Source organism: Ornithodoros turicata, chromosome 1, assembly GCF_037126465.1.
Source record: "Ornithodoros turicata isolate Travis chromosome 1, ASM3712646v1, whole genome shotgun sequence".
Classification (NCBI taxonomy): domain Eukaryota; kingdom Metazoa; phylum Arthropoda; class Arachnida; order Ixodida; family Argasidae; genus Ornithodoros; species Ornithodoros turicata.
In genome coordinates, this window is record NC_088201.1 from 196,976,838 (window position 1) to 197,002,123 (window position 25,286).

The following is a 25,286-nucleotide window of genomic DNA, read 5'->3' on the forward strand; positions in this document are numbered from 1 at the left end:
ATAAACCGAGAGCAGTGACGTCGGTGCGCCCGTGCGCAGGGTTTGCCGACGGTCTGACGGCCGGGCGTGGGAACTAAAAAAACTGTTTTCTAAAAAACTACGAACAGTTGGAGCAAGATATTTTGCACACATATTCAGTGTTCGGTAATGAACACACAGCGCGAGTATCGCTCAGTTCTGCGGCACTTCAAAATCGGTATATCTGACCTTTAAAGCATAGAGTTTGTATTGCACGTTACAATCCCTACACTACATCAAATCTCGTGCCAGCCAACAATGTAAACATCTGATACGCGCGAAGAAACCTACCGCGTATCACAAGCGCAAGCGCAAACACAAGGTAATAATATACCCGCGATGACAATGCATCATATACTGTTTCCGTTCTGTTTCTCTTTTCTTTACCTTTCCGTTTATTTTCTGTTTCCTTGCTTTCTCTTTTCACTTTACAGTATTTGCACTAGAGCTTTCATTTGTTCTGGCTCTCAGCCTAACGTAAGCACTTCACGTTCTATGGGACATTCTGACGCCATTCAATTAAAACTTGGCTACCCACATGGTGGTAACGACGTACCGATGAAGCTGAAAGGGCTGTCCAATACTGCCGTGAAAACATTCCAGTTATAAACACTTGGAAGACCACATTCTCTCAATGCACGATGTTTTTATTCAATTGATCGATTCACAGCGTGGACTGTAATCAAACTACTTTCTCGGTCGGGCAGTCTTTCTCCTGGGGTTTCACTATCGTCTTGCCCTTGGTTCTCTCGTCAAATTTCTTCTGACAGGAGTCAGTCTCATTGTCACTGGCGCTGCTGTGTTTCCAAAGGCTGTAAGCTGCAGTGGGATTCATGTTCTCGTCATAATTTTGGCTTCACATTAAATGGGTGAAATGGGAAACGCGAAACACAGCTCGGTATTTCCTGACCTGCATTGCCATGTCAGGTGGTTCCATGTTTACTAATATGTACGTAAGACAAGAAATGTTGGTTGGATGAAAAAAGGTTGTTTGTTCGCAAGTTCGCTATTTTTTTACGCTTGACATTTTTTTACAACACGATTTTTTTACGAGTTATCCACAGATTAATAATTTGAATTGAGATGAGTGTCTCTAATAAGATGCTGCATAATAAAATTCGAAGTGATTCCGTCCGTCTTGAGATTTCCCTGACATTAATTTTCCTAAATTTTCCAACTCTACATGTACCCATATTTAGAAAAGGCACATCGACCACTCAGCAATAATACTACTCGAATTATTCCTATATCAAAATATGTGCATTACAGACCTCAATAAATTTTCATAATGAGAGGACACGCTCATGTGGGAAAAAATGTGAAAAAAAAAGGTAGTATTCAAAGCTACGGCCCTGAAGCTACAAATGTTTTCTTGGAACACACATTATTTTGGATCTACGTGCACTTCGACTGATTTGGAAGACCACCGTGTACCTCGAAAGAAGTTCCAATGGATGGCTTTACTAACAAAAAGGGAAGTCGTGAGAGCGAGAAGCATTAAAGTAATAATAATAATAACAAATAACAATAATAGTAATCTTTAATAACGTGCCCAAGAACATCCAAAGTCTTGGTATTGGCTGACGTAGACAATACAGTGCTTACACATAGAGGCTGTCCAAGCAAAGTGTGAATATATTTTTTAAGTATATATGTGACGTAACGACGAAGAGACTGAACTCACGCTCGTGCATGGGCAGGGATATTCATTAAACTGACATTCCTCGGGACGGATGTTCTTGTGTTCGTCACACACACACACACACACACACACATATATATATATATATATATATATATATACTCATTGAACGATGCGACAGCACCAGAGGACACGTGTTTCGCCGTGTTTGCGGCTCGTCGGCCCTGGGTAGCTGCGCATCGTTCGGGATTGGCAAACCAGGGGTCACTCAACGAGCGATATACACCTGGGAGGGTGACTGAGCACTCCTCAATGCCACAGTGCAAGCCAGTGAATTATAAAGAGGGGGGAAAAGCCATTAAAAAAATAATAAGTAAATGATGCTAGACGTGTTTGAAATTCAAACTTACAGATTAAAATGGCTTCTATGGCTGCACGTAGAGAAACAGATACTCATTGAACGATGCGACAGCACCAGAGGACACGTGTTTCGCCGTGTTTGCGGCTCGTCGGCCCTGGGTAGCTGCGCATCGTTCGGGATTGGCAAACCAGGGGTCACTCAACGAGCGATATACACCTGGGAGGGTGACTGAGCACTCCTCAATGCCACAGTGCAAGCCAGTGAATTATAAAGAGGGGGGAAAAGCCATTAAAAAAATAATAAGTAAATGATGCTAGACGTGTTTGAAATTCAAACTTACAGATTAAAATGGCTTCTATGGCTGCACGTAGAGAAACAGATACTCATTGAACGATGCGACAGCACCAGAGGACACGTGTTTCGCCGTGTTTGCGGCTCGTCGGCCCTGGGTAGCTGCGCATCGTTCGGGATTGGCAAACCAGGGGTCACTCAACGAGCGATATACACCTGGGAGGGTGACTGAGCACTCCTCAATGCCACAGTGCAAGCCAGTAAATTATAAAGAGGGGGGAAAAGCCATTAAAAAAATAATAAGTAAATGATGCTAGACGTGTTTGAAATTCAAACTTACAGATTAAAATGGCTTCTATGGCTGCACGTAGAGAAACAGATACTCATTGAACGATGCGACAGCACCAGAGGACACGTGTTTCGCCGTGTTTGCGGCTCGTCGGCCCTGGGTAGCTGCGCATCGTTCGGGATTGGCAAACCAGGGGTCACTCAACGAGCGATATACACCTGGGAGGGTGACTGAGCACTCCTCAATGCCACAGTGCAAGCCAGTGAATTATAAAGAGGGGGGAAAAGCCATTAAAAAATAATAAGTAAATGATGCTAGACGTGTTTGAAATTCAAACTTACAGATTAAAATGGCTTCTATGGCTGCACGTAGAGAAACAGATACTCATTGAACGATGCGACAGCACCAGAGGACACGTGTTTCGCCGTGTTTGCGGCTCGTCGGCCCTGGGTAGCTGCGCATCGTTCGGGATTGGCAAACCAGGGGTCACTCAACGAGCGATATACACCTGGGAGGGTGACTGAGCACTCCTCAATGCCACAGTGCAAGCCAGTGAATTATAAAGAGGGGGGAAAAGCCATTAAAAAAATAATAAGTAAATGATGCTAGACGTGTTTGAAATTCAAACTTACAGATTAAAATGGATTCTATGGCTGCACGTACAGAAACAGATACTCATTGAACGATGCGACAGCACCAGAGGACACGTGTTTCGCCGTGTTTGCGGCTCGTCGGCCCTGGGTAGCTGCGCATCGTTCGGGATTGGCAAACCAGGGGTCACTCAACGAGCGATATACACCTGGGAGGGTGACTGAGCACTCCTCAATGCCACAGTGCAAGCCAGTGAATTATAAAGAGGGGGGAAAAGCCATTAAAAAAAGAATAAGTAAATGATGCTAGACGTGTTTGAAATTCAAACTTACAGATTAAAATGGCTTCTATGGCTGCACGTAGAGAAACAGATACTCATTGAACGATGCGACAGCACCAGAGGACACGTGTTTCGCCGTGTTTGCGGCTCGTCGGCCCTGGGTAGCTGCGCATCGTTCGGGATTGGCAAACCAGGGGTCACTCAACGAGCGATATACACCTGGGAGGGTGACTGAGCACTCCTCAATGCCACAGTGCAAGCCAGTGAATTACAAAGAGGGGGGAAAAGCCATTAAAAAAATAATAAGTAAATGATGCTAGACGTGTTTGAAATTCAAACTTACAGATTAAAATGGCTTCTATGGCTGCACGTAGAGAAACAGACACTCATTGAACGATGCGACAGCACCAGAGGACACGTGTTTCGCCGTGTTTGCGGCTCGTCGGCCCTGGGTAGCTGCGCATCGTTCGGGATTGGCAAACCAGGGGTCACTCAACGAGCGATATACACCTGGGAGGGTGACTGAGCACTCCTCAATGCCACAGTGCAAGCCAGTGAATTATAAAGAGGGGGGAAAAGCCATTAAAAAAATAATAAGTAAATGATGCTAGACGTGTTTGAAATTCAAACTTACAGATTAAAATGGCTTCTATGGCTGCACGTAGAGAAACAGATACTCATTGAACGATGCGACAGCACCAGAGGACACGTGTTTCGCCGTGTTTGCGGCTCGTCGGCCCTGGGTAGCTGCGCATCGTTCGGGATTGGCAAACCAGGGGTCACTCAACGAGCGATATACACCTGGGAGGGTGACTGAGCACTCCTCAATGCCACAGTGCAAGCCAGTGAATTATAAAGAGGGGGGAAAAGCCATTAAAAAAATAATAAGTAAATGATGCTAGACGTGTTTGAAATTCAAACTTACAGATTAAAATGGCTTCTATGGCTGCACGTAGAGAAACAGATACTCATTGAACGATGCGACAGCACCAGAGGACACGTGTTTCGCCGGACATCTGTTTCTCTACGTGCAGCCATAGAAGCCATTTTAATCTGTAAGTTTGAATTTCAAACACGTCTAGCATCATTTACTTATTATTTTTTTAATGGCTTTTCCCCCCTCTTTATAATTCACTGGCTTGCACTGTGGCATTGAGGAGTGCTCAGTCACCCTCCCAGGTGTATATCGCTCGTTGAGTGACCCCTGGTTTGCCAATCCCGAACGATGCGCAGCTACCCAGGGCCGACGAGCCGCAAACACGGCGAAACACGTGTCCTCTGGTGCTGTCGCATCGTTCAATGAGTATCTGTTTCTCTACGTGCAGCCATAGAAGCCATTTTAATCTGTAAGTTTGAATTTCAAACACGTCTAGCATCATTTACTTATTATTTTTTTAATGGCTTTTCCCCCCTCTTTATAATTCACTGGCTTGCACTGTGGCATTGAGGAGTGCTCAGTCACCCTCCCAGGTGTATATCGCTCGTTGAGTGACCCCTGGTTTGCCAATCCCGAACGATGCGCAGCTACCCAGGGCCGACGAGCCGCAAACACGGCGAAACACGTGTCCTCTGGTGCTGTCGCATCGTTCAATGAGTATCTGTTTCTCTACGTGCAGCCATAGAAGCCATTTTAATCTGTAAGTTTGAATTTCAAACACGTCTAGCATCATTTACTTATTATTTTTTTAATGGCTTTTCCCCCCTCTTTATAATTCACTGGCTTGCACTGTGGCATTGAGGAGTGCTCAGTCACCCTCCCAGGTGTATATCGCTCGTTGAGTGACCCCTGGTTTGCCAATCCCGAACGATGCGCAGCTACCCAGGGCCGACGAGCCGCAAACACGGCGAAACACGTGTCCTCTGGTGCTGTCGCATCGTTCAATGAGTATCTGTTTCTCTACGTGCAGCCATAGAAGCCATTTTAATCTGTAAGTTTGAATTTCAAACACGTCTAGCATCATTTACTTATTATTTTTTTAATGGCTTTTCCCCCCTCTTTATAATTCACTGGCTTGCACTGTGGCATTGAGGAGTGCTCAGTCACCCTCCCAGGTGTATATCGCTCGTTGAGTGACCCCTGGTTTGCCAATCCCGAACGATGCGCAGCTACCCAGGGCCGACGAGCCGCAAACACGGCGAAACACGTGTCCTCTGGTGCTGTCGCATCGTTCAATGAGTATCTGTTTCTCTACGTGCAGCCATAGAAGCCATTTTAATCTGTAAGTTTGAATTTCAAACACGTCTAGCATCATTTACTTATTATTTTTTTAATGGCTTTTCCCCCCTCTTTATAATTCACTGGCTTGCACTGTGGCATTGAGGAGTGCTCAGTCACCCTCCCAGGTGTATATCGCTCGTTGAGTGACCCCTGGTTTGCCAATCCCGAACGATGCGCAGCTACCCAGGGCCGACGAGCCGCAAACACGGCGAAACACGTGTCCTCTGGTGCTGTCGCATCGTTCAATGAGTATCTGTTTCTCTACGTGCAGCCATAGAAGCCATTTTAATCTGTAAGTTTGAATTTCAAACACGTCTAGCATCATTTACTTATTATTTTTTTAATGGCTTTTCCCCCCTCTTTATAATTCACTGGCTTGCACTGTGGCATTGAGGAGTGCTCAGTCACCCTCCCAGGTGTATATCGCTCGTTGAGTGACCCCTGGTTTGCCAATCCCGAACGATGCGCAGCTACCCAGGGCCGACGAGCCGCAAACACGGCGAAACACGTGTCCTCTGGTGCTGTCGCATCGTTCAATGAGTATCTGTTTCTCTACGTGCAGCCATAGAAGCCATTTTAATCTGTAAGTTTGAATTTCAAACACGTCTAGCATCATTTACTTATTATTTTTTTAATGGCTTTTCCCCCCTCTTTATAATTCACTGGCTTGCACTGTGGCATTGAGGAGTGCTCAGTCACCCTCCCAGGTGTATATCGCTCGTTGAGTGACCCCTGGTTTGCCAATCCCGAACGATGCGCAGCTACCCAGGGCCGACGAGCCGCAAACACGGCGAAACACGTGTCCTCTGGTGCTGTCGCATCGTTCAATGAGTATCTGTTTCTCTACGTGCAGCCATAGAAGCCATTTTAATCTGTAAGTTTGAATTTCAAACACGTCTAGCATCATTTACTTATTATTTTTTTAATGGCTTTTCCCCCCTCTTTATAATTCACTGGCTTGCACTGTGGCATTGAGGAGTGCTCAGTCACCCTCCCAGGTGTATATCGCTCGTTGAGTGACCCCTGGTTTGCCAATCCCGAACGATGCGCAGCTACCCAGGGCCGACGAGCCGCAAACACGGCGAAACACGTGTCCTCTGGTGCTGTCGCATCGTTCAATGAGTATCTGTTTCTCTACGTGCAGCCATAGAAGCCATTTTAATCTGTAAGTTTGAATTTCAAACACGTCTAGCATCATTTACTTATTATTTTTTTAATGGCTTTTCCCCCCTCTTTATAATTCACTGGCTTGCACTGTGGCATTGAGGAGTGCTCAGTCACCCTCCCAGGTGTATATCGCTCGTTGAGTGACCCCTGGTTTGCCAATCCCGAACGATGCGCAGCTACCCAGGGCCGACGAGCCGCAAACACGGCGAAACACGTGTCCTCTGGTGCTGTCGCATCGTTCAATGAGTATCTGTTTCTCTACGTGCAGCCATAGAAGCCATTTTAATCTGTAAGTTTGAATTTCAAACACGTCTAGCATCATTTACTTATTATTTTTTTAATGGCTTTTCCCCCCTCTTTATAATTCACTGGCTTGCACTGTGGCATTGAGGAGTGCTCAGTCACCCTCCCAGGTGTATATCGCTCGTTGAGTGACCCCTGGTTTGCCAATCCCGAACGATGCGCAGCTACCCAGGGCCGACGAGCCGCAAACACGGCGAAACACGTGTCCTCTGGTGCTGTCGCATCGTTCAATGAGTATCTGTTTCTCTACGTGCAGCCATAGAAGCCATTTTAATCTGTAAGTTTGAATTTCAAACACGTCTAGCATCATTTACTTATTATTTTTTTAATGGCTTTTCCCCCCTCTTTATAATTCACTGGCTTGCACTGTGGCATTGAGGAGTGCTCAGTCACCCTCCCAGGTGTATATCGCTCGTTGAGTGACCCCTGGTTTGCCAATCCCGAACGATGCGCAGCTACCCAGGGCCGACGAGCCGCAAACACGGCGAAACACGTGTCCTCTGGTGCTGTCGCATCGTTCAATGAGTATCTGTTTCTCTACGTGCAGCCATAGAAGCCATTTTAATCTGTAAGTTTGAATTTCAAACACGTCTAGCATCATTTACTTATTATTTTTTTAATGGCTTTTCCCCCCTCTTTATAATTCACTGGCTTGCACTGTGGCATTGAGGAGTGCTCAGTCACCCTCCCAGGTGTATATCGCTCGTTGAGTGACCCCTGGTTTGCCAATCCCGAACGATGCGCAGCTACCCAGGGCCGACGAGCCGCAAACACGGCGAAACACGTGTCCTCTGGTGCTGTCGCATCGTTCAATGAGTATCTGTTTCTCTACGTGCAGCCATAGAAGCCATTTTAATCTGTAAGTTTGAATTTCAAACACGTCTAGCATCATTTACTTATTATTTTTTTAATGGCTTTTCCCCCCTCTTTATAATTCACTGGCTTGCACTGTGGCATTGAGGAGTGCTCAGTCACCCTCCCAGGTGTATATCGCTCGTTGAGTGACCCCTGGTTTGCCAATCCCGAACGATGCGCAGCTACCCATGGCCGACGAGCCGCAAACACGGCGAAACACGTGTCCTCTGGTGCTGTCGCATCGTTCAATGAGTATCTGTTTCTCTACGTGCAGCCATAGAAGCCATTTTAATCTGTAAGTTTGAATTTCAAACACGTCTAGCATCATTTACTTATTATTTTTTTAATGGCTTTTCCCCCCTCTTTATATATATATATATATATATATATATATATCACCTTTTCCTGGATGAAATCAATTGCAATGTTGTATATCCTGAAGGGCACTCTTTAGGAGGGCATTAGCAAGCCCCTAAGACAATGTCTTAACTTTCAGTAATTCACTTTTTAATTATAAAAGCTACGAAGTTGTCCCAACCGAGAACATCTGTTCCCCTCGGTAACCTGATATCGTAGCCGTTTTCACAACAAAATCCGTTCAGTAGATCGTCCGCCAAAATTCGGAAAGGAACACGTTTTTTTTTCTTCTGATTTTGTTCATTACGCATCTTAGGAGACGCGTATTTCCTTCATCCCCAATGTGACCTTTTTTGTCCTGACGAAGACTGTGCCACTGTCGAAACGTCGACCGTTCTTTTATGATCTGTGTGTTAAATTACCCATTAAATAAGTTGGTTTTTGTTAACTTTCCTGTAATCTGTCATCCACGTCTTATTATTTTACTTTTATTCAACTTCGTAGCCGTCTGATATATTTACCTTTTTGACTTATGTATATATATATTCACACTTTGCTGGGACACCCTCTATATACATACGTATACAGATTAAGCAAAACATAACATATTCGGGAACAGGAACATAACAGGAAGACATTCACATTGATACATACAGTACAGACATACATATACCTATACAGTACATGGCACTAAAAGGGAAAGAAAAAAACTGTACAACTTGACATGTTACTGAGTGAACGCCAGAGGAGAGTTTTAAAATAATAATAATAATAATAAGGTTATTCTCCTAACACTAATTAGTGCAGCAATAACGAAAAAGTCTATAACGTTATCAGTTCATTATGACTTGCAGTTCCGCCAAGGACATCGATATTTCCGTTCTCGAAAGAAGGAGAATCAAGGAAAATGCCCGACTGCTTCGTAATACAGGGTGTTACCCTATAAAAGTCTACCCATGCCGCCATGCCATTCTCGCCAATTACTCAATGCAGGTGGAACATTGTGCGGTCTTCATATAAAGCTCATAGGAACATTAAATTTTGGTAAATTTCAAAGTGATTGAGCGCCGCAGCCCGAAGTTATAACTCAAAACGTGCAATTCCAGTAGTCAAAACAATCAAGATGGCGGCGTTGAGAACAGCAGTTGACACGCTGTTCCCCAGAAGACGACGTGTCGCATATCCTGCCAGCCGGATGGAACTGCAGTTTTCATTTCGCTTTCGTGTAACTGTCGTATTTTGCTCAGAAGTAAGCAACATGAGGAACGAAAATGCCGACGTACTCAGCAGACGACACCCAAACGGGATGTCGTCAGCTTACTGAAAGGCACTGAAATAGCATAACGTGGGGACGTCTCTGCCTGGATGTATTGTCAGAGCGACACGTCGCCGTCTGGGAACTGTGTCACAGCTGCGATTCACAACACAGCCATCTTGGCTGTTTGTGGCTGACTTTGCGTTACGGTGCTCAATCACTTCGATATTTACCATGATGGAATGTCCTTATGAGTTTTATACGTAGGCAACACATCGTACCACCTGCATTGAGTAATTGGCGAGCACGGCATGCCGGCGAGGGTAGACTTCTTTAGGGTAACACCCTGTATTATATGCCCTCTTTAAATACACTATCCCCATTTAACCACTCAAATTCACGGGTTTTCCATGTCTCTCCAAGTCGTTTCAGCGAACGAAAAACCACATCTTAGCGCCCGTTAGGCTTAGCAGGGCGGACACCATGGAGCAGCACGTTCATCAGTTTATTATTAGGCCAGTCCAAGCACGGTGCTTGCATTTTGGTGTCCAAGTTAGTCCAGGTTCGCCGTTGGCAGCTTCCCCCACGCGACTGCGCATTTATAGCCTCATAACATTGATTTGCAGTAGTTTTTTTCGCAACGGGAATTGCGACCACTTCATTTCGAGGTACATCCACAGTTCAACATCGGAATTAACACTAAAAAAATAAATATCCTATCTACCATTACAGGAACGGCTGAGCCAGTTCTTCTAACATAAGAAACTGTTGATGGACTCACCATCATCCGGAGATTGATCAATGTGGCATTTGCCTTTGGTATCAAATATCACTGTTCCATTTAGTGTCTTCTCACCTGCAAATTCACAAAATTATGTAGTTATCAGACAGACATCGTTCCATGATGAGAAAAGTATCAGCGACAAATATGTAGCACAAAGCTCAGGTGGGAATTCGTGGTGGTTTTGTTGCGAAGGCTCCTCGTTATCTTCGAAGACCATGGTGTCTCAGTGGCCGCGGCAGAAAGTATTCTTTATTGCGTATCATGAAACTCTATTCTGTCCAGTGTTGCCAATGCTGACTTGGACCGTTCGAGATGGGCGATGAAAATCTGCGACAGGTGAGAATAGATATCTACCCGAGGAACGTTACCATGAGGTTGGTAGACGGGCTGAAACCGAAACAAATCGGAAGAAGAGGGCTGGGTTCCACGAATGGGTACTTGTTCGCTGCCTCCTATTGAAAGAAAAGTAGAACCGAAGATCGCGTCCCTTTCAGAGGCCATCATAATCCCCGAAAAACAGTGACTGCACTGTAAAAAATTGCCGTAAATTTTACGCTAGAAATATATTTTTTGCCGTAAAAAGAACAGGTATGCTACTGTAATTGGAAATACGGTCCAAGTAGTGTAATTAATACGGCACTATGAAATATGCCGTTAATATGACTGTTATCACCGTAAATAAGACGGTAGTGTGCCTGTAATCCTGATTACGGTCAAATGGCTGTAGATATTACGGTAGTCTGCCACACTTTCACATTGGATTCCAGTATCTGACATTGTGCTACGCTTGCTGGGAACAGTGAATTTTAATACATGGCTTATTGCTGTACATGTATACATGCATATGGTGGCACAGTGTTGGTATGCATTGTATTTCATTAGGTGGTACCAGTTGAAGTTGGTCTGGTGAGCAACTGGAAGTGAGGTGGTGCCAGTTCGAACTGGACCAGTTTACATGTTTGGGGAAAGTTTCGGTTTCAGTGCCATGGGGGGGGGGGGCATGTTAATATGAAGATTGCAAGGCGAAGTTAAAGTAATTTTATTAGTAGAAAAAAATCATATTTCAATTTTTGGCAAACTTCATTAGCGTTAACGAACGTTATTTTGGAATTCTTATATTTGTATTTTGTGCGTTCCTGCTCCCGTGATGAATGATGCGTTCACTGTGCAACGGTCGCTTGCTTAGCGGCTTGCCTGTTCAGCGCTTTTTTGCTCGTTATTAGCGTGATGTGTGACACAGGCGTTGGTTTTATAATCGAAAGGATTTGTCTGTAAGTTACGACAGTGCGACAATACAATGAGCGCCAGCGGCCGGGCGGGCGGGTGTTATAGGATTACAGCTGGACTACAACTGTGGATACCGCTTAATCGTGAGTACTATGCTGAAGTGATTTTCCCTTGTGCACCATTTAGAAATATTACTTCTACTAGAACCTCATCTCTTTGTTCCGCGTCACGTTCGTGGCACCTGTAAGTGCATGCCGTTTTACGAGTAACATGTACGAGTAGTTAACGTTACCAGCAACTTGTTTCATTCTCGTGTTTTTGTCTTTGTATTTTTTCGTTCAGTCTCGTGTTTTAGATCCTTCACACCACGGGTGTTCTCGAACTAGCGTAGCTCGAACTGGCGTAGAACTGAGAGATTCGCCGGCTTTCGGGGGCAATGAGTAGTACTCATAGCCCCCGAAAGCCAGCGAATCTCTTAGTTGAAATGTCCAACTACTCCACAACAGAAACGTTGAGAGATTTGCGTGCTTTCTGGGGCCACGACTGGTCAAATTGAGTGACTGTCCAGGCACACTCTAATTACATGTTGCAATTGAATGCATATTTACTTGTGCCTTTTCAACTTTCCAGAAACCTTAAGCTGCTTGGGCTCAAAGGAAAATGTCGATCCATCGTGTGCTATTAATAACATCTCACATACTTTGTTGAATGATTCAAGATGACCACAAGGTAGTCAAGCAAGGGACCCATCAGCCATGAAATATTATCTATTCCATGTAACTCTGTAGTTCCTCTACTGCTATAGTTTAATTACATTATAGTTACGCTACATGTACATTAGAATATGTGCAATGTTTGATTACAAATAAAATGTAATTTTGCATTGCAGTTCTTTGGATCTGTCGTTGCTGGGAACAGCAGTCCTGCAAAGTGGCACTGGTTGCCTACCAGCTAGCCTCTGTCCGAGCAGGCCACCGTAAGTGAAGCCACTTCAACTGGTCCCAGTTCAACAATTAGGTTTGCAACCAGTTCCAGTCGAGACTGCGACCGGTTAGAAACCAGTTGAGATTGGGACTGGCCAGAAACCAGTTGGCCCAACTGATTTTTGGTCCCAGTCTCAACTGGGACTGGGTTAACTGTGTTATCGAACAGAGACCAGTTGTCCCAACGGGTACCAGTTGAGTTGGAACCGGTTGCACTTGTCCCTGTTCGATAACACAGTTCAACTGGTACCAGTTCAAAAAATTTTTGCCTCGGGTACTCCCAGAAGACGCGTACTTTCGCCTTATTGCACGCGAAACGGGAAATGATCCTGTGTACTATTTCCAGTCACCGTTACTTGAAGCTGCTGCCGGCTAAAAGAAACTGAGCAAGCTCTGTGCGCATATGCCCACTGAGGTAAATTATCTTGCACTGCCTGGAGGTAAATTATCTTGCTGATGTGTTAGATTTACTTCTTTGCATACTTCAGTGCTCCAAAATACTGAATGTTAAACCGCTCTGCTGTACATCTTGTATTCTAGGTGAAAAGATCTAAGAGCATGCGTATATGGCATATCATGTGCTTCATATGCGTATGACTTGTCAATGTGGGGTTACTTGAACGATGTCGTGATTGTTGAACATGTTTAACGTGTTCTTGACCCTGCATAATTTGTTTGGTTCCAATCTGTTCCAGCAGAGATGGTCACTTCTGGGCACACCATCCTTCCTGGCCAAGTCGTGTGGAAAGGCATCCAAGACACGCTTGGCCGCGGATCACTTTCTGCAAGAAGACCCAGGATGGGGCATCTCTTTTGCATGGTTTCTCGTGACACTGAGTGAGTATTTCAGTTTTTATCATCAACCAGTCTTGCATCACTTTATCGTTTCAATCCTTCACTCTGCAGCAGCATATTTCAACTAGAAACTGATATTATTCCGGCTTATTTCATTCAGCCGTTTGTACTACTGTTCTGTAGTGACTGTAACACATGCTTGTTGTGTTCATAACTTAAATGTCGCACCAACGTCTCGAAAGGTAGAACATAAGGAGCTGGTGTCCCTTATAACTTCACATGGAATTAGGGTATTTTGTTGGGTTGGCATGCTACTTGTCCATCCTTGAACATTAGCATTCCTTTGCGATTGAAATTGTGCCTTCTTACCCACTTAGAATTTGCGGCAATAAGTGCATAGCATGGCGGATGATGTTCGGTGTCCCTCTCCTTATTTTTTGTCAGAAACAAAGTCGTTGAGTAAAGGTACTGGTGCCTGGCTAGTACGTGTAGCCCCCTATCTTAATATATTGAAAGCTGGGTGACTCACACAGGGTGGTCCGGTCAACCTCTTCATTTTTTTATTTCAAACATATTTTAAATCCTTGTCTCTAGGAGGTATATTGGCACTGAAAGTAGTTGAAAATAATTGGTGGTTATTTTTTAATGCACTATCATTCAGACGTGGGCATTTCGACCATTGCGCTTTCTATGCAGTTTGACGCCAGGTATCTTCATAACTATTTGACATATTTAGCTGAATTTGTTATTCGTGTATTGTCTGGGACGGGTAGCACTGCATACGAAGTTCTGCAGATTCTAAGAAGGTGTACCTTTGAGGAGTAAAAAATCGCAAAGTTGCCTCATTTGTAAAATATGGTACGTTTTGGGAACCTCACAACTCGTCCCCCGTTTGTGGTACCGGACGATAATTCGCATCATTGTGTTAGTCCCGAAATGCCCTTTTTTCGCATAACGAGTACATTGTATTGTGAATAACGGCAACGGCCCCAACAGTCTTTTTATGAAGGGTGTCTACCAAAAATGCGTAAATTGGACAGCGCGTATCCCATATATTCCCACTCTTGACATCGTTCATTTTACTCACAAACATTCTTCAAGAAGACTCAAAACAGCACATTAAAAAATTTGCTTCAGGGATGGTCGATGTTACGTTCGTAACTCAATGTCATTCGCAAAGTAATTTCGACCATCTCTGAAGCAATTTTTTTTATGTGCTGTTTTGAGTCGTCATGAAGAACGTTTGTGAGTTGACGAGTGGGAATATATGGGATGCGGGATGTCGAGTATACGCATTTTTCGTAGATACCATTCACAAAAAGACCGCTGGGGGTGCAATTTGCGATACGATGTACTCACTATGTGGAGAAAGGGCATTTCGAAACAAACAAAATGATGTAGATCATTTTCGAGCATCACAAGTGGGGGTCGAGTTGTGAGGTTCCCAAAACGTATCATATTTTGCAAATGAGGCAACTTTGCGATTTTTTATCTCCTCAGAGGCAAACCTTAGGATTCTCAGAGCATAGGACGCAGTGCTACCCACCCGACACAACACTTGAAAACAAATTCAGCTGAATATGTCAAATAGATATGAAGATATGTGGCGTTGGACTGCGTACGAAGTGCAATGGTCGAAATGCCCACATCTGAATGATAATTCATTAAAAAATAACCACCAATTATTTTCAACTACTTTCAGCGCAGTATGCTTCCTAGGGACGAGGCTTTAATATGTGTTTGAAAGAAAAAATTGGAGTGGTTGACCAGACCACCCTGCCTGATTCTGCGGGAAATCACCCAGCTTCTGTTTCTCCCTAGCAATAAGGAAGTGTGGTGCCCTCTGTAGGCTGCTGCGCGGCGATGCTGTGCTCTGCTCTCCATAGTATTTATTCATCCAGAATGCAAGAAGCATTACAGAGTCGTTTCTTTGTTATGACTGTAGTCTAAAAACTGAGCGGTACAGAAAGTCCACTTTGATCACAAAATGTTATACTGGTGCGACATAATTGCAGTATGGTGTTTTGAAATGATTAGTGGGTAAAATGGATGCGAGGCAAACGGGGAGGTAGCTCCAATCATGATTTGTCCACGGAACAAAGAAATCAGTGTTAGATTCAACATGGAAATTGTGTGCTTCCTCTTCCTTTTTTTTCGGTGTTTTGATGAGTAGTACAGGTGCGGGACGTGCATGTGTCAGTATGAAGGACATTAGGGTGCAGCAAATTTATGTGGTACATATTTAAAACAAAACACAAGCGTGCAATTCTCTGGTGCATGGTGAGATTAGTGGAGTCATTTTCCATAAACTAACAATCTCATTCCGGCATACATCACTCGTGTCACTAGTCATCAAAAGTAAAAATTTGTACTTGCTTCACTGATGGCATTGCTGATTCTTTCATTTAAAACATATCTTGTGATTGGAACTACCTGTTGAATTGCTTGGCGTGTATTTCCTGGAATAATCTCAGTGACATTTGTGATTATACGAAGGAAGCGTGCTTATTTCATAACCAAACGTATTCTTCGTTTCAACAATTTTAGGCCACATCTATAATGACAAACACTGTAAGATCATTGCATCTTCACACAGTCACTCCACATGAAATCATCAATATCTAACAATATTTAAATCGATATATGTGCTATCCCAGTATGAGTGATTTAAGGTCTTTATGACCAGTATAAGACCTTAAAATATTTCTTCGCTTGTATTGGAAAGTACTCAGCCAACACCATAAAGGTGCCTGTACTAGTGCCACCATACTAAATGTGTAATGTTCAGAGGTGTGTGCATGTGGACCTGCATTCGAATGGTAGTAACTGTCGTACTACATATCCTGCATTTTCTTTCTTACAGGAGTATACTGTGCATCAGCCCTGCAGGGGCAGCAAGCTGAAGAACAGAGCCAGAACCTACGAAGAAGTTCTGGGGATTGTTTCGAAAACAGCACAAGTGTAAGGGAACGTTTTACTTGGTAACAAGATACACTTAATATACTTTGCAACTCTAAGATGTTTTTTTGATCGCTGCAGATTCAACAGACGTCACAGATTTTCACCATTTCTCTGTATGTACAATAAATGCTCGGTCCTGTACTCTATGACTTGTGTCACACATTACTGCATGACTTGCAATTCCATTAAAGGAAGACAAGCACAATTACACATCCTTCGGTGCTGTTCCCAAATTTGTGGGAATTAATGCACACTTCAAACAAAAGCCGACACTCTCAGGTGGCCGTGAAAATTACGGGAGAGAGCCGGTAACATAGCTGCCATTAAAATCCCTGTAAATTTTACGGCTGCATTTTTTGTAAGACACCGTAATTTTCACGGGAAAAAACGGCATTCTGGTTACATCAAAATTACTGTAAATTTAACGGCAGTACTTCTTCCGAAGTGGCCGTAATTTTAACGGGAAAAGTCCGGCAACGTAGCTGCCATTAAAATATACGTAAATTTTACGGTAGTTTTTTTACAGTGTGTCGACTGCGCCCTTCTTCGCCTTTGAGCGTAGTACAACTCTACCAAATTGGTGGCAGTGTCGCACACCATGACATCCTTTGTTTACAAACAGGGAGAGGTCTATCCCATGCACAATTAATGTCTGTTCCAACATATAGCAGCGTGCTAATATAGCGCTACAAAACAACGCCGCAAAAGCAGGCTCACTGCTATCGGACGGTTCACACTTGCAAAGCGGCGCTAGATCTAGAACCTAGTGAAAGCTCGGTGGTCGTTTCCTGTCCCTCCTATCATGTCGCCCTCGACAGCATGCGGAAGAACAAGTTCTATTAAATGACCGAACGAAAAATAACTGGACATTTTGGATGACAGACTCGCCGGGTCCAATGCGGTCGTCGTGCCCTGGAATGCGGAAGCAAAACGGCTCCACTTCTACACTGACGTCACCGCTGAAGGGCATTTTCATTGACTAACGCGAATGTAGTGCTAACATTAGAGCTGAAAAGGTTGAACTCAACCGAGCTGAATGAGCTCAACTGCGGCAAAACGAGCTCCCGTGGCATAATGGTAAGGATGACCGCTTTCCACGCCGACACTGGGAGGTGGACCGGGTTCGAATCCCCCGCACCGGCTGTGCTGTCTGAGGTTTTCCCTGAGTTTTCGGGTAGACTCTCCAGACGAATGTCGGCACAGTTCCCACCGAAGTCGGCCCAGGAAGCATACTCACCCCGACTGCTTTCTGCTGTACTCTCTCTTTCTGTCCGCGTCTGTACGCCGCCCATAACCACAGTTTCTTCGCGGCGCTAACGTTGAACTTAAAAAATCGAAAGCTCCAGGAAGTGCAAATTTTTAGCGTTTTGGATTGAAAGCTTTGGTTGGTTGATTGAAGGATTTGATTGGAAAGCTTTTAGATTGCAGCGGCGCAAGATGCTCGGACACGCTGTCTTCCGCAGGTGACGTTAAAATGTGATGTGCCGTCTGTCGATATTTCGGCACTCGTTAAAGAACCCTCAGGTGGGCAACATTAATCCAGAGACCCGACCACTACTGGCCTCCCTCATAACTACAGTTGTCTCGCGACGTAAAGCCCCGAATTATAATTATTAGAAGATTCCAGCGAGAACCGCGCACACAGATCTGAGCTGATTGTCACACTGTGGATCTCTCAAATGAATGCTGGAGCGCAAACTGAGCGAACCCCGTGCGAAAAAACCGGATAGCTTATTCAATAAGGATACTCTCAGAAATAAACAGTGGCCGCTGTCGGGCGCATGATAGGCGACGTACAGCATAGAGCAAGAAACACCTATGCGCCCCTGTTTGTCTACGCGCAGATATTCTAAATCGTTGTTCTCTGCGCGTTCCAGAACGTCTGGGTACGTGATGTGGTGGTGGTGGTGATGGCGAAAGGGCTTGCCGTTGTCGGCCTCACGTATGTGGGCAACGTCACGACTGACGCCCTGGGGAAATACGCGTCCTGGGCCGACTTCTAGGGGAACTGTGCCGACATATGTATGAGAAATGTACGTGAGAAATTTCAATACGCCGTCGTATTCTTCATTTTCGTCGTTTTCTTCATTTCGTCGTGTTTCAGTTACATTACAGTTACTTTTTATAAAAATGATCGTGGGATGGTGATGCAATTGTTAAAAATATAAATTTATTTACATTTACCGAAGTGCAATAAAAGTTGTCTTGCACTTAACCAGAAGCAGTATAAGTTAACACGCGGCGACGTCACACGAAAAAATACCACATGTGCATGCGACCTGGCGCATCGCGGTGAAAAAGAAGAGCACGGTGACAGTGACACGCACGCGTTTCGTAGCGTGTAGAGAGAGAGACATACACAAGAACAAGGAACTCGCCTCAGATGCTTTTTCAGGTTTGAAGTTGACGTCCTGTTTGTCGAGTACGTCTTATTCCATAGCTTCCGCTTTACAGTTAAATTATTCTCGTCCTTCCATGATAAAAACTCGAAGAGCGGCCACGGAAGCTTATAGTAGCAGTAACCGGAGCAGAATTCGCCATTGCACTGGTCGGAGCGCAATGAGCTGACCGTTTCTCTTTGTGCATAATTATTCCCTTGTCCATATCCACAGGAGGGAGGATCCCGTGCTAGGGCAGTGACACCATTACTCACATATGACTCACTCCGACCATTGAGGGTTACTAACTTCAACTAATTCCTGTTCGCAAAGCGGGAATTCCTGGCTTGGTCAAGAGCCCAAGGCACGGGGCACATACCGATTACGGATAAAAGGAAGGTAGAGTAAAGAAAAAAAAATGGAACTACATTTATTCGAGTAACTAGTTACATTTTGCAGTTACTTTCACAGAAATAGTAACTAGTTAGAGTTAAAAGCTACTTCTCTGGAAATGTAGCTAGTTACCCCCAAGAGTAACTAGTTACAGTTACAAGTTAAAAGTAACTTAGTTACTACCCAAGACTGCACGACAGCTCAATGTGTTCACAGTTCTAGGGAGTGTTCCCAAAACTCAGTAGGTATTATATTTCTTCGTGCATCTGTCCCACCAGCTAGGCTGCATTTATGCTGTAAAAGGTGTCATCCGAGTCTCTTTAATTGTACTGAACTGACCTTGCTGATGAAATAACGCCGTTACCACTCCCAGGGATCGGAACCGTTAGTTTTTGTTTTTTTTCTAAACCGGTTCAAGCATATTGCTCCGTTTCGGGTTTAGCTCCGCAGCAGCGAAAATATTGAACCGCTTCAAGGAAGTGAATTTTGAGCAGATTCCCATGGGTTAAAAGCAAACAACACATGCTTACGATTCTGAAATAACAAAAAATTGACGTTTCTTCTTGTTTCCGACACATCAGTTGTTCATAGCAACACTGCGTGTTACGGATCAGCATTTCGGGTGCAAAGTTACGGGTAGCATACTGTACTTTCCATGTTCACTCGTCGTATACACCCTATTACATCTCGGTCAGGGACTGGTCGTTATTTTCACAGCCCACAATGAAAAGCTAGTGTTGCTGGATCACAAAAATCGCGTACAAGGAGGCAAACAACTGTGAGAAAAAGGATGAAAGCAAAAAACACGACCAATGGCACTTCTTCTCCTTTCTCCCCGCATATATTGGATTGTTCCACCTAACATTACATAGCGTACACGCTCAGTTAGCTCAGGACCGTTGGACCAAACGTCAGGCACGACATCAAAGATCTTCTCGAACGCAGTCAGACGCCACTTTTCCTATGGGAGCACGAAATTAGACTCGCCATAGCATGATCTCCGACACAGTTACATTTAGAATATGTCATTTCAACTTACATTTGGTGTTCCAGGTACCCAATGGACCCTCCCGAGGTACCATTCCTTCTAATAAATGTATATCACCCCCTTCTGATGGACGGTCGGTATTAATTCAACTGGTGAAATCAAGCACCACCTGACCTCAAAACTAACACACCTGAATGAACGCAATAGATGCTAGGAGGAAATAAGAAGGACCTCGCCCACTTGGGTTTCAGTAATGTTTGGTTCAGGTTCGATGTCGAATTTGTTTGGCAACGAGACTTAATCTGCTGCCCATATCATGGTTCCAATCCTTCACAACCATACAACGTCTGAACCGTTTCGTGAACCGGCAACCGCCTAAATTTTTTCCGATTCAGTTGCGGTTCAGCGAACAAACGGGTTTTTAGCGATTTTCTGTCCGGGTTGAGTTTCGGTTTCGATCCCTGGCCACTCCACGATGCCTCAAAATCATGGCCAGCTATAGAGTGATTGCCATGAATACATTGCGATACCTGGATCATTCTCGCGCTACTGACACTGCAAACCCAGAAAAATTATACGACACTGCTGCCTTCAACGTCGTGCGCGCATACCTTTTCTCTGCGCTCACTCTCCTTCCGTCCCTTTGACCCATGTGAATTGCCGAGCGAAAGAAGTAGTGCGTATAATCTTTTGCTGCTCGCTCAGTGAAATAGTCTGGGCCTCACCAGGTTCTGCCAGTGTAACACTTTTTACATCTTCCCTAAACAGAGCTTTGACCCAGCTCATTCACTTAGAGCGACACTGAGACCACACTCAACACAGCACAGCGAGCTCGGCTCGCTCTGGAATTTTCCCCACGTAACCTCTAACCTCCTTATCTTTCGAAAAGCTCGCCAATTCCTCCCTGTTGTCCCGTTTCGTCCCCTTGTTGGTCAACCTCACATTTCTGTAACTGGTCTGGAGTCAAGATCACTTCATTACCATAATCCCCGCCACACTTTAACATAGCGCCCACTGACTCCGGCCGTAAAAACCTGTACGGCACGGACCCTTTCTTCCCTCCGGGATGTTGACCCAAAGTTCGCATGAACCTTTTACACTTCATACTTAACCCTTTATATACCATGCCAGTGATGAGAACGGCGCAAAAGAAATATTGGCGGCCCCTCGTCCTGAGGCAACACGCTTCATACTTGCCATGGTTTTTAAAGGGTTAGGTGTGACGCGTTTAAAGGTTCATGGGAATTGTGGGTCAACAGCGCGGAGGGAAGAAAGGGTCCGTACGGGCTACTACGGCGGGAGTGAATAGCTGCTTTGTTAGAGTGCGGAGGGGATTATGCGAACGTAGTGATCTAGGCTTCAGACCGGTTACAGAAAAATTCAAGGTTCACGGGCGCGTGGACGAAACGTGACAACAGGCAAGAATTTGCAAGCATAGCGAAAGATAAGGAGGACAGCGGTTACGTGGGAAAAATTCCAGAACGAGCAAAGTTTTTTTTAAATATTAATACAAAGTTGTGGCATGCAATAAAGAAAGCAGAAAGCAGTGGCCATGCAGAACATAACAGATGATAACGGAGATAGAAGGCAAACCCATATTTTATTTGTGAAGTGTTTCTAGGGTGCCCTATGATCTGTTGATACCGGACGGGTGAAGAGCGTTGAACTTGTATATAAGATAAGACTCCCTATCACGTCTGTCACGTGTGGATCTGAACCCGGTTTCTAGAATATATAGTTTAATGTTGTCAAAATTGTGACCAGGAACGTTAAAGTGTTCAGCGACTGCTTTGGGGAGTTTGTTGTACGTGTCGGTTCTGTGCCCGGTAAGGCGGTTGTTCATTTGTTGGCCGGTTTCACCGATGTATTGCATAGAGCAGTTACCGCATTCAATGCAGTATATGACATTGGAGCTTGTGCATGTGAATGCGTGGTTAACGGGGTGGGTGTAATTGCTCGCAGTGCTTTTGATGGAGTTAGCGTGTTGAACGTGCTTGCATGTTTTGCAGCGCGGGAAGTCGCAGGGTCGTGTTCACGTGTACGGGGTGCTCGTTTTGCTGATTTTGGCATTGACCAAGGAGTCTGCTAGGTTTTTTTCCGCGTCGGTATGTCACCTGTATGGGATGGGTGAATATATTGCTAAGTCGGCCACTGCTTTGGAGGAGGGTCTCGTGCTTCTGTAGAATGGCTTTGACGTTTGGAAGTGCGTTGGAATATCTTGTGATGAAGCTTATTTGGCACGCGTCAGGATTTTTTCGGTTTTCCAGAACCTTGTTTCGATCGAGTATGAGTGCCTTGCGACGGAATTCGGTTAGGAAGGAGTATGGATAGTTCCTTTGGGCTAGTGTACTGCAGAGTTCGTCAAGCTTCTCAGCGTAATCTGTGTGGTCTTACACTCTGCTCATTAGGAATTCCAACCTTACAGTGACGCGGGGGATAACTCTTGAAATGAAGGTATTGTTGTTTGTCAGTTGGCTTTTTGTACAGGGTTGTGATGAGGTTGCCGTTGTCTAGTGATATTGTGGTGTTGAGGAAGTTAATTAAGTGAGTTGACTGTTGTGATGTGAACTTTATGTTGCTATGCGCGGTGTTCAGTAGATCTATGAACTTTTGAAATTCATGTTCCCCGTGTTCCCATATTATTAGTATATCATCGATGTATCGAAGGTACACAGTGGGTTTTAATGAGAGGGCGCTGAGAACTTTGTTTTCTAAGAACCCCATGAAGATATTTCCGTATGTGGGAGCAACAGGTGTGCCGATACTTGTACCGTGTACTTGTAGGTAGTATTCGCCATTGAACTCGAAGTAGTTCAGTTTAAGGACCAAGTCCATAAGAGCGAGTATGGTTTCCGTGTCTTTTCTGATGTTTGTTGTAGAAACGGTATTGCAGAGGGCTGTGATTCCGTCGTTGTGTGGGATGTTAGTATACAGTAATGTCACATCCAGCGTGGCTAGTATTATGTCCCTACCAAATGTACGAGTGTTGTTTATATCTCTGATTATTCTGAAAAGGTGGGGTGTGTCTTGTACATGCGATGGCAGTGTTGTCGGAATATGGTTTAAATAGTGGTCCAGGAATTTCGAGAGTCTTTCTGTTAGTGTGTTGTTATTAGATACAATTGGCCTGCCGGGTATCTCAGCCGTATACAGCTCGTTGGCGTGTACTTTGTGGATTTTTCGCAGTAAATAGAAACGACCTGCGCCTGTGTTTGATTGGGTGAGATATCTGAGGTCATCTCATGTGATGAGCTTTCGTTCGTGGAGGTCCTGTATGGTATGGGTTATGAGCGCCGTGTACTGCTTTGTTGGGTCGTGGTCAAGTTTGAGGTAGTGTTGCGCATTGTTGAGTTGCCTTTGAGCTTCAGAAATACATTGATCTGTGGGCCAGATGACGATACTCCCACCCTTATCTGCGGGCTTGATAATGATATCATCTCTATCAGCTAGCGCTTTGATGATGTCACGCTGTATTTTAGTGAGGTTGTGACCACGCGAGCCTTGGTAAATACCGCGAAGGTTGTCGTTGCTTACTTGTTTAATGTACAGGTCTAATGCGGGTTCTCGGCCGTGATTTGGTGTCCAGGTTGATGGTAGTAGGAGGTTGTTGTTTTCTTGTGTTGTATCAGCGAATAATTCTCTAAGGCGTAGCCGTCTCGCAAAGTCTGATATGTCTTTGTGGATTTCGTATTCGTTAACAGAATTGAGTGTAGGGCAGAATGTTAACCCACTAGAGAGGACTTCTAGTTCGTCGCTGGTTAGTGAGCGTGATATGTCTATTACGGTACTTGCGTCAGCGTTTCCTCGTGGTGGCTCAGCGATGTGGCGGAGAGTTGTGGTTGTGGTGCTGGAAAGTATTTGTTCGGCTGCTGCGTGTGTCGTGTTAGTGGGTCCGGTATCCGTGTCGTTGTTGGAATTAGGTTTTCCGAGTTTCGAGTGTTTCTTGTTAGCTAGCTCGCGGTTGAGTTGTTGAATGTGTATTTCGAGGGTGTTTGCCTCCGCGTCGGTGAAACTGATATTGTTAAGTTGTGAAGTGTGTAATCATGTTCGCGAACCGGGGACAAGTGTCTACGTTGTTGATCTCCGTCGCCGAGACTCGCTTTGTCCGCACCTGAGGTCGATCACAATCGCTGCCTAATCATGATTGCGCGCGATGTGGATCCTGCATCAGTGCGTGTTGGGTATGTCAACATCCTAGATGGTCCAAGTTATCCACAGTCCTACCCTGCGGCATGTGCAGCATGTCGCCGCACATATAGGCTGAGTGTTCCTTCATCACGATGAACGTCTTGCTTTAGGTTGTGCTAGAATGTAGTGCAAACATTGTGCATTCTCGCAAGAGAATAGTGTGCGCAGTTGACATGTGGTGAGCACCCTTAGAAAACAGTGCACTTTTCCCGAGAAACCCATTCTAGATTGTGCGAAGTATGCGTCACCCCAGGGTAACGCTACTGGTGGTACGGCCCGCGCTGTGGCGTTAGAATGCCTATTTTAACATAGCGTAACAAGCAGTCCCGCGATGCATCCCATATGATTCGATATGCACAAACATCTAGGCGTTTCCTCCGTACACTTACCCAGAGTTGCTGATATCTTGTCGCCCTCTGTATGAAACTTCCATTCTGTCTCTACCCTGTTCCCAGCAGGAAAAAACAACAACAAAAGTCATCTTATCGCGGACGTGTATCACAGTGGCGAGTCATACATGATAGCGCACGAAGCACTGCGCATTACGAGCTAAGTACCAGGGATATCGATCGATATCCCTGGTACTTAGCTCGTAATGCGCAGTGCATCGTGCGCTATCACGTATGACTACTACTACTACGGGGGGACGTACTATTGTAAATATTCCAAACTAAAGGAAATATTAAAAAAATTGCATATTCATGCCTATAGAATATCCCTGTTATTATCATTAATTTGAGTAAATCAGACACGCTCTCCGCATTGTTGTCGTAAAAAATTGACATTTTCTTGGCAAATTTCAGACTTCAGTTGGCAAAAATTTACATAATTACTAATTATTAATAAACTTACGTTACATGGAGCTGTTCGTATCAGGAGCTGGCAAAAACCCAGTAACAACAAATGCCGTTGACGGCATGACTCTAGGTGAGGTAGTTTCTTTATTATTATTATTATTATTA

At 44.6% G+C, this 25,286-nt stretch overlaps 1 protein-coding gene across 1 annotated transcript in view; it reads right to left on the reverse strand.

Moving 5' to 3' along the window:
• Positions 1-651: 651 nt before the first annotated feature.
• LOC135374851 (complement inhibitor-like) overlaps positions 652-25,286 on the reverse strand; it is a 33,239-nt gene continuing 8,604 nt past the window's right edge. The window contains exons 3-5 of the mRNA XM_064607779.1: positions 24,714-24,769; positions 10,409-10,483; positions 652-837 (exon numbers count right to left, since the gene is read on the reverse strand). Coding sequence (XP_064463849.1) covers positions 701-837; positions 10,409-10,483; positions 24,714-24,769 — 268 coding nt within the window. The 3' untranslated portion in view covers positions 652-700. The remainder of the gene's footprint in view (positions 838-10,408; positions 10,484-24,713; positions 24,770-25,286) is intronic.